Source organism: Chenopodium quinoa, unplaced genomic scaffold (genome assembly GCF_001683475.1).
Source record: "Chenopodium quinoa cultivar QQ74 unplaced genomic scaffold, ASM168347v1, whole genome shotgun sequence".
Taxonomy (NCBI): domain Eukaryota; kingdom Viridiplantae; phylum Streptophyta; class Magnoliopsida; order Caryophyllales; family Amaranthaceae; genus Chenopodium; species Chenopodium quinoa.
Genome location: NW_018745448.1, coordinates 8650487 through 8660793, shown reverse-complemented (window position 1 = coordinate 8660793; position 10307 = coordinate 8650487). Strand labels below are relative to the sequence as shown.

Genomic DNA, 10307 nt, shown 5'->3' with positions numbered 1-10307 from the left:
GGTGCTACCTATTCTCCTTTACTGCACCTGATTCATCAGCTACTTCATGATTCAGTTTTTGGACTAAAGCAACAAATCTATTTCTAATGATCATGCCCGGCCCTCTAATCGATCGATAAATATAGTAGTAAATCATTAAACAATGAGTACACTAATAAGCTTGGAAAAATACTGAATCCCTATGGTAGAGAGATGGAAGTTCTACCATTGAGCTCTCACTTGATTCTCGACATTGATGGATGATAAATTCATCTCAAACTTTTTTGGCATAAGTTGGGCATTTAGGTATTTCTCTCATTAAATGGGATAAGAACCCCGAGATTGAATGGTTTTATCCATCCCTAGTATAAGCTTTATTGACTACCATGACTTTCAGGACTGTTTTGAGTAATTAGTGGCATACTTGCATAAACAATGATAGCTAAAACATGTATAGTTGTATATTATGCTGAATAAACACCACTAAGCATAGACACAATCATACAAGTGGATGAAAGAACAATGGAAGCTGACAATAAAGAAAGGTGATAACATACAAAATTTTGTATTATACAGGAAATTCCAACAATGGCGGAGACATAGAAAGATACAAGCTGCAGGAATTGGAAAACCCCATGAACTTGAAAAGCTCCAAGAACACAGCAACAAATACAACAAAGAGGTTAAATTTCGAACCAAACCACGAAATTAACATGTTAAGAATCAATTTAATCAAGATCTTGTTCATTCAAGATCATAGGGAACTCATCGTACTGCTCTAAGCAACCGTGATTCTCAGCCAACTTCTTCAGGGAATCGTACACCCGGAACATAGAAGGTCTATCCTTGGGCCTAGAAGCCACACACGAACAAGCAACTCTAAGCAACTGCTTAATCTCATCGTCGTTACCCTTCCCACACAAGGACTTATCAATTGCATCCTTAATCCTACCAGAGCTGGACAAATAAGTCACCCAATGAACCAAGCTCCCTTTAAAGCCTTCCCCTGCATTATTAACTTCGAGGGGCTTTTGACCAGTAACCAGTTCCAATAGGACTACTCCAAAGCCATAAACATCACCCTTCAACGACGCAACCAATGTGCTTGCGTACTCAGGTGGTACGTAACCAAACTCTCCAAAGTCCCCATTGGCAACCGAGCTGCCATTGGAGTTCCCGATCCCCATGAGCCTAACTAACCCGAATTCAGTGATCCTAACGTCGAAATCATCATCGAGTAGAATCACATTCGAGCATATGTTTTGGTGCTTGACTGGGGGCTGGCAACCATGATGGAGCCAAGCTAACCCTCTAGCAGCCCCAACACTAATCTTAACCCGAGCTTGCCAATCCAACACACTATCCTGATTAACCCCTGAGTGCAACCATGAATGTAAATTCCCATTACTCATATCCTTATACACCACCAATTTCTCATCCTCCACACAACAAAACCCCAATAATGGCACCAAATTCGGGTGCCTAAGCTGCCCTAACCTATAAATCTCCGACCTAAACTGCTTCTCACTCACCTTATTACACCCTCTTAACCTCTTAATCGCCAATGCCGATCCATCACTTAACACCGCGCCATACGAAACCCCGGTTTTCGTGGTATTAACAATCTTCCCATCACTAAAACTGCTGGTAGCAATTAACAAATCCGCCACTCGAATCTTAACAATAGGTTTCTGAAAGAACACCACTTGAGCATTCTTATTAGACCTCAATTTCCCAACCCAACCCACAAAATTCCCACCTTTTTCACCATCAAAAACAACATCATCTTCCTTCTTTCTATGATCCCAACAACACCACCACCAAATCATAAACCCTAACAAAAGAGAACCAACACCACCAATCACACCACCAAGAATCACAACCCTAAGATTACCATTTGCACCACATCTTAATCCAACAACATTCCCACAAAGTTCATCATTCCCACTAAACCCATCTTTCCCAAACTTACCCAAATCATCTGGGATCAAACCCTTAAGTCGATTATTCTCAAGTGAAAGCTTCTTAAGCCTATCTAACCTACCCAATTCAAAAGGGATAGACCCAGAAAGCTTATTATCACTCAAAATCAAACTATTCAAAAACTTGCAATTTTCGATCTGGGGTGGAATCGAACCAGAGAGCTCGTTTCCAGAAAGATCTAGGGTTACTAAATAAGGCAACCAATCACAGATTTGAGGTGGGATTTCGCCGGAGATTTGATTGCCGGAAAGTACAAGAGTCTGTAAACTCCGGCAAAACTGAAGCGAAGAAGGGATTTTTCCGGCGAGATTCATCGTCGGAAGTTGAAGAGAGAGAAGACGGTCTTCCTTTTCATTCCAGCAAGAAACGCCGGTAAGTCGGCAGATTGAATCGACGGAAGTGTTGTCAAAGTGCCAGTTTGAGAGACGGTTTTGAGGGTCTGAAAGCGACGATTTTACGCCTTGTAAGCATTTTACGTCGTCGTCGAAGGAGAGAGAAAGCGTCACAAAAAGAGAAAAGAGGAGAGAGAAAATGAAGGGAAAAAAGGAAGACGACATTTTTTTTTTAAAGGAATTTAAAATTTCAGGGAAGCCATGGAAGTAGAGAGTAGAGTAAATGAAGCAGCTTTTTTTTGGAAGATGAGGAAGGAAGAACTAAAAAGTGAAAAAATTGGAATGAAATGATGTCGTTTTTAGGAGAGAGACTTGAAAGTGTTTTTTTTTACGCTAATGATTGAATGAAAGGGTCAAAGTGCGTTCAAACTATAGTTTTTCTTTTTTTTAAGTGAAAGTTTTTTTTTTTTTTTAGAATAAAGAGTGATTATTGTATAGTTTCTCAAAAAAAAAAATAAAAAAATAAAAAAATAAAAGTGATTATTGTATGATTTGTGTAAAGATGTGGTTGGGTCTTGGAAATTGGGTAAACCTTTTCAATGGTTTTGGGCTTTTTGGAAGGTAAAAAGGCTGCCTGCCTTACTAATCATGTGGTCTTTAAAAGTGGTTGGATTTCTACGAGTAATTCGTGTATTAGGCCCTAGTTTTCAAGTACAGTAAAATAGAGAAGGGATGAGCACTCAGCAGGTATAACAAGGAGCAGAGTATAAGGGTCTGTTCTTATTAATTGAATTGAGCTAAATTGAACTTATTGCAGCTGAACTGAACTGAATTGAGCTGAATATTTTATAAAAGAAGGAAATTAGGAGCTGAACTGAACTGAACTTATTAGAGCTGAATTAAACTGAATTGCACTTATTAGAGCTGAACTGAACTGAACTTATTAGAGCTGAACTGAACTGAACTTATTAGAGCTGAGCTAAACTGAACTGAAAATAATCGTATCAGAACAGGGCCTAACAGTATAGAAACCTAGAGTAGAACCAAGGAAAAAAAATTTGCTCAAAAGAATATGACCTTAGAACTTAAAAGTAAAATACTCCTTATGCATCGTTTTGAATATTCACACTACTCTCTTTGTTTTTATTAATAACTCATTTTGATTGAACATGTAAAATCAATATAGAAATTTGACTAATTATATATTTTCTTTATTTTTTATTAAATTGCATCATTTGTCATTTCACGCTTGCTGATAGGGATATCAATGGAGTGGGGCTGGGCGGGCGGATGTTGACTTTTCCATCCCCACCTAACATTTTCATCCCCATCCCTATCCCTGCGGCAAATTCAGAATTCATCCTCATCCTTGCTTCGTCGGGTACAACTCCAAAATTGTAATCCCCCGTATTTTTAAATATTTTATAAATGAAAATTTATTTTATTTATAATAATAATTTGTTATTTTTCATAATTTAATTTCAAAAGTTTCAAATTATTAATGTGGGTCGAAAATTATTTGAACAAATTATTTTATGTACCTTTATTCTACAATTTATGTCCAATCACACAAGCCTAAGCCTAACCCATTTGTTTACTTAATCGACCCATTATTTTTATGAGGCCCAATCTTCCTATTTACCCTACAATTCTCTCCTATAAATACCCCATGAATCCCCAAAAATTTCCCACACAAAAAGGTTAGTCTTATTTTCTCTCTCCTTTGTTTTATTAATTTGTGTAATTATAATTATTGATTTATGGGTTTTAATTTTATGGTTTGAAATTAATTTAATTAGTATCAAATTGTATTTTGATGATTAAACTTTATAATTTCAGATTTTATAAGTGTCATAATTTTCAGATTTTGTAAATTTTATAACTTAGGGTTTTTAATTATTGAAAATCATGATTTTAAGGGTTTTATGAACAATTGATTTAGGGATTTTATAGTAATGATGTTTTGAAATTTTGGTGATTATAACTAATGATTATTTTAACTTAATTCTAGATTATTTTGAACACTTAAATTCGGGTTTTAATTTTTAGATTTCCGTTCGTTAATATTAATCCCGTTTTAATCCCGATCAGGTTCTGAACTCATTCGATTTTGATGAAAAAGTAGTGTTTTTCATGTGGAAAAACATTTTAAGAAAGATTCACTACCTTTGGTAAAGAGCACCACCCTCTCGTGGCCAAATTCAACCTCTAAATATGATTTTCGGGCAATTTTTGATTTTAACAAAGTTTTTTTATACTTAAAATATTATCCTTGAGTTTGATTGATAAAATTAATTATGTTTAAAGCTAATTAAGCATAAATATATGTTTTTATTGAAGTTTTAAGTGCTGGAAATAGTTTCTAAGTACTACTTTTGATGTTTTATAAAGAGAGTTTAATCACCCATTAAAAAGGGAGATTATTAGGGGTTTTAAAAAAAAATTCAGATTTTTATTAAACTTTAAACTTGCTGTAATTTCATGTATAAGAGTGTATTTTAAGGTTTTTATGAAGAAAATTTAAAGAACTATATATAAGCCTTTAATTTTAACTAAAGGGAAGGTTTTAAAGTGATGTTTGATTTGGATTTTAAAGGTTTTAAAGTAAGTTAGTATTGCTGTAAATTTGATTGATTGGGTATTGATTGAGATGTTATTATTTGGTTTAGGAGAGGAGTTTATTGAGAGTGGTTTCTAGTTAGTAAAGTGGCATACCAATTTGTTTGCTCAAGGTACGTACAAGTTACGAAACCTTGCTTGTAGGCGCATGTTTAAGGACGGATCGAGAACTTAGTATCATGTATAGGGTTGATTGAGTTAAATTGTTTGGTTATACATTGTGAATTTCAAATGATGTGCACTATTTTATATTGCAAGTATTATTTGTGCTCTAATTTTGCAAGGTGCGCTTAGAGGCAAAGGTATGTGATTGGTGTAAAGATTAATTTATTACTCATTCAATTCATGATTATGCAAACAAGATGAGAAAGGAAGAATTTCAGTCTTATAAGACGAGGTTAAGGTTTTGGGGTGCCTTATGCACTCAAGGTGTTTATGCACCGAGGTAGTTAAAGGAATAAATAATAAATGTTGCTAGTCACTAATAAATCAGGAATTGAAATTGGAAAGTTGTTTTACTTGATTGAATTGATATTGGATTGATCGTATTGTTTGCATATGAGTCATCACCAAGTCTAAACCTGTAAATCACGTAAAGTGCAAGATGGATGAGCAATAAAACTCTGGATTGGTGCACTTATGGAGTAATGACAATCAGGGGTTGGGGTACACGGGGTATTAGCCGTGTACTTTTATCGAGGCCGTCTGATCTACGAGTCTCCTATTTCAAATTTTTTTTAAAACTAGGAGTTAGGTGAGATCTCATACTAACTACGGTCACGGAGTCGCGCCCGTGGTCGTTGGATGTTTATTGATGTTTCCGAAAGGAGGCATGGGGTTTTTCTTTTATTGATGTTCCAAATGGAGCATGGGTTGGACAACCTTGTTTATTGCGTAATCCAATGAATAAAAATATTGATTTACCTATTATTAATTAATGGAGTCTTAGTAATATAAATAGTTGAGTCGTGTGTTGAGTTTATAATTTAATGATGCATGATGATTGATTATTAGTAGCATGTTATGGATTTCTTATTTGTTTCGCAGCTTGTATGTACTCAACTTTGTTGATTGCATGCTTTTGTGTGTGTCTTTCTTTGGTCACGACCTTCGCCTTTCAATGACCCTGTGACGATCCAATTGATAGGCCGTCGTCGAGCCTACCAAAGATAAAAACCTAACTTGGTCTCTCTAATGGGTAGAAAGGGCAAGTAAGGGTCGATCCCACAAGGACTAAGGGAGCACTAACAAGTATCGATTTGTGATAAGTTAAGTCAAGTCTTTTTGGGTTTTGAGTTATAATGAAAAACTACAAACAATAATAAAAAGGATCTTGGGAAGGTATCCACCAATTAAGTCATTCATAAAATAAAATTTAATATACAAAACATAGCAATTCGGGGATAAATTAGGGAAAGTCATCTAAGGCACCCAACTACTCTCTCAAGCTAGAGGGATTACTTGAGTTATGAATACAACCTACTCTCGTGGTTACAAAGCATAAAACAAGTGTTAAAGCATTATCACGATGACATAAACATTCCCTTGACTGGAAATTCCTATTCTCATGGCATTTCAAGTCAATTAAGCATAAGGGAGCTAACTCAAGTTCATCTCTCGATCCTTCGTTGAGAAAGCTTAGATAAATAGTTCTAGCAATGGCCACTTACAGAACTAACAATGAAACCACTTAAAATTAACTAATTAACATCCCACATTAGCTAAATCAACACATGCAAACAAGTATTTGTGAATTCATCAATGGTTTCAACCATCCCAAGTAAATAAAATACTCACAAAACATTATAAATTCCAAAACTAAGGGAGTTAACAACTAAGAACATGAATTCAAACACTAATCTAACATAAACAAGTAATTAAACTAGAAAAGATGCAAAAATAAGTAATTAAAGCAATAAAATAAGAGAGAGAGTAAGAAATTCTCATTGATATTGCAAGAAATAATCAAATCTTCAAGTCTCCTTCCTTCAATTCTTCATATTCCAAGCATTCAACAAGTTTTTCTCACTTTCTCTCTCTATAAAATGAGAGTTTCTCTCTCTAAATACCCTAAACTAAGATAAAACTACTCTAATAAGATCCCCTCTTTACAAATGAAGCAAAAGAGGTATTATATAACCCCCAAGTAAAAGGACGGAGGTCGGCACGGACGTGCCAAAGGTTGCACGGACGTGCATACCTGTTAAAATACGACCAGTAGCTACTGCCTGACCTTGCACGGACGTGCTTCATTTGGCACGGACGTGTAGTGACTTGCACGGACGTGCCACTTATTGGCACGGACGTGCAGCTCTTTTCTGGCGAAATAACTTATTTTTGGAAGGTTATAACTTCTTTGTTACTCATCGGAATAAGGAATGTGACCAGTCGTTGGAAAGCTCTTGAGATGAAATTCAATCTCCAATTTGAATCACTTCAAAATGTTGAGTGGAACAAAAGTTATGGTCAGTTGAAGTTGACCTTAGTGCAAAAATCCTTCCAAAACTTTCCAAAAGCTTTTCATTTCTCTTTAAGGCACTCATCCTTCTTCCTTAATTGCTCTATCAACCAAGCTTTCCCTTCTCCTTGTTCACTCATGCTTGATCACGTCCATATATAGTGCTAAAAATAGCTACATTACATCAAAAACACAAACAACCCGTGAAGCATGGATGGTACAAAATTTGTATAAAAATAGGATAAATAATGAACTTTGATGTCGAATAATCACGAAAACAAGGTTCAAAAGTACCCTAAAATCATACCAAATAACAAGTTATTAAATCCCCCCAAGCTAAGCTTTTGCTAGTCCTCGAGCAAAACAAACATGTTAAATCAAGAAGGAGGATAACTTGCTAATAATCAAACCAAGAAGAGGTAATAAAGAGGAAACACAAAAACACAAATCCGCATGGTAACAACCATAAACACTTTTAGCACAAGTGAAAAGCAATTTAAACCCCTAAGTCGCCTAAGAGGACGAGTTATTATCTCGTGAGGGTTTCCATTGAGCTTAACCCACAACTCACACAAACCACAACACATCATCAAAAAAAATATGCATACAATTTCAATGTTTTTTTTCGCCCAAGTCAACTCATCAAGATATGAGACACAAGCAAGACAAGTGAGCAACTTTCAAGAATTACCAATCATACAAATGTACACATGAGTTGGGGGTAAAGAGGAAAACTAAGCAAGGTTGCACTAGGATACTTCTTTAAACCTTTTACTAGTTCATTAGAGCACATCTAGATAATCAAAAGTTTCAACAAGTCCTCTTTCGGTTATAAAATCTCAAAAATGCAAGTCTACCTCCCAAAATGCACACCCAAGCCCCCTTAACTACACTCTAACTTGGAAATTTTACACAAGAAACATCAAAATAGACAATGTGTGGGAGGCGTCCACAAGTTGACCTCTAATTAAGAAAAAGTGAAAATTTTGAGAATTTTGGAGGAGTTTTTGATCTCCCTTTATTTTTCTATTTTTTTTCTTTTTATTTTTCTTTTTTCTTTTTCTTTTTTGTTAACATTCATTTCCCTCGCCTCTTTTAACTGTGAGCGGCTCTTTCTTTTATTCGAGACTTGTGGCTTATTATGCCACTTATTACACAAGATACAAATAGATACAATTCCCTAATAGAGTTTCATTTTGGGGAGGAGGGGAGGAACATCAAGGGCACAAGGGACTGCAATTCGATTCAAACATATCCTACTTTGGGAAAATTTGACAATATCCTATGCTAGACGTGCAATTGAGCATTCATTGGTTTTCATTTCACATACTCTAATGCAATCAAGATTAATAAGCCTCTAAATGACCCCCAACTCTTGCACACTCCCTTATAAAAGAACTTTTACTCATCACTCAAGAGTCAAGCAAGCAAAACATATAAACATCGTCATTTGAATCTCATCCAAGGGCATTTTTCAATTTTTTTTTTCAATTTTTTATAAGTATAATAAAGAAAGGGAAAAAATTAAAAAATAAAAAGCATGAATATCCAACTGTACAACTATGAACAAATTTAAGCATCAAACTAACAATCAATCCCCCTTCATGAAAGCGTGAAACTACCCCCCCCCCCCCAAGCTTAGACGAAGTATTGTCCTCAATGCTTTGAAGAGATAATCAAGGGGGAGGGAGGGAAGGGAACACATTCAATCTCAACAAGTACATCTAATACAACATCCATAACTACAACGAAAAACCACAACATACAATAAAAACTAGCCCCAAGCCAAACTCTTTAACAAGCAACCAATGAATGGCAAAAATAATTATAACATCATTAGCTTGAGAAGGGATGAAGAGAGAAAGAGATATTACACAATTTGATGTAAATTTCTTCATAAATTTTTCAAAACTTGGTAGAGTATGTTGTGTCTTTCCAATGTAGCAAAAACTCCAAAATTCTTGTGAATTTGAGACTATGAGAAGTAATTTGGAGTGGAGAGATCATAGAGAGTACCTAATTGAGAATCATTTCATAAAGCTCGTTAGTTCAAATCTTCATACAATTAAAATCCATGCACATCATTATTCAAAAATAAACAAATAAAAAAAGGGAAGAAAATTTGCCTTTCTTTTCGGTCTTTGGCTAGAGCTTAGCTAGTAAGTAATTTGACAAACTCCTAAGGAGCTTATCATATGCACTTGAACACATTTCATAAATTAAAACCAAAAAAATAAGAAGAAATTTAATAATAAGAAGAAAAAGATATACATTAATCTACAAAGTTTCCTAAAATAAAAATGAAAAGATCTAAAAAAAGCTCCTAGATTGAAAAGAAGAAGGAAAAATAAAAGTATAACTATCAACAAAACACTTTGGAGATTCATTTGGTAAATCAAAAACCATATCTACATCAAATTCACCAAATTGAGTATCATTGGTTAGAAAATGGTCATGCAATTCATAGAATGAAGTACACAGTGGCTCATGTGAAGTGAACTTGGGAAGAAGAGTGGGGCAAAGGTTTGGAAATGAGACAATAATACCAAGAGTTTTTGAGAAAGGGACATGAGGCTCAAAAAAAGAATGTTCAATTGTTAAAGACTCAACAATTACCTCACTCTCAACTCTATGGTCCTCATCAAAAGAGGGATTTTCCTCCACTTTAACCATTTTATCTTTACTTTCCCAAAATTCATCATGAATATCTAGGCTACTCTTTCCAAATTGATAGTTATCCTCAACATCTCTTGAATAATCATCAATATAATCAAATTGAAGAATACCATCAACATTACATTTGAACTTTAGTAGACCTATATCATTTTTGGAATTCAACAAACAATCATCAACTTTGTCATCATTCCTAATTAATGGTACATTAGGCTCATTATGCAAATTGATGATATTTGGAAAAATAGGGTCATCAACCAAAG

At 34.9% G+C, this 10307-nt stretch overlaps 1 protein-coding gene across 1 annotated transcript; it reads right to left on the bottom strand.

Annotated features, from left to right (window-relative positions):
* Nucleotides 1-491: 491 nt before the first annotated feature.
* On the bottom strand, nucleotides 492-2649 carry LOC110713701 (probable inactive receptor kinase At1g27190). The gene has a single exon (XM_021892154.1). The coding sequence runs from the start codon at nucleotides 2517-2519 to the stop codon at nucleotides 708-710; it is 1812 nt and encodes a 603-aa protein (XP_021747846.1). The 5' UTR covers nucleotides 2520-2649; the 3' UTR covers nucleotides 492-707.
* Between the last annotated feature and the right edge of the window lie 7658 nt (nucleotides 2650-10307).

Bases quoted from the DNA above. Each gene is read 5' to 3' on its own strand.
- LOC110713701 (XM_021892154.1), bottom strand. From the start codon at position 2,519: ATGTCGTCTTCCTTTTTTCCCTTCATTTTCTCTCTCCTCTTTTCTCTT.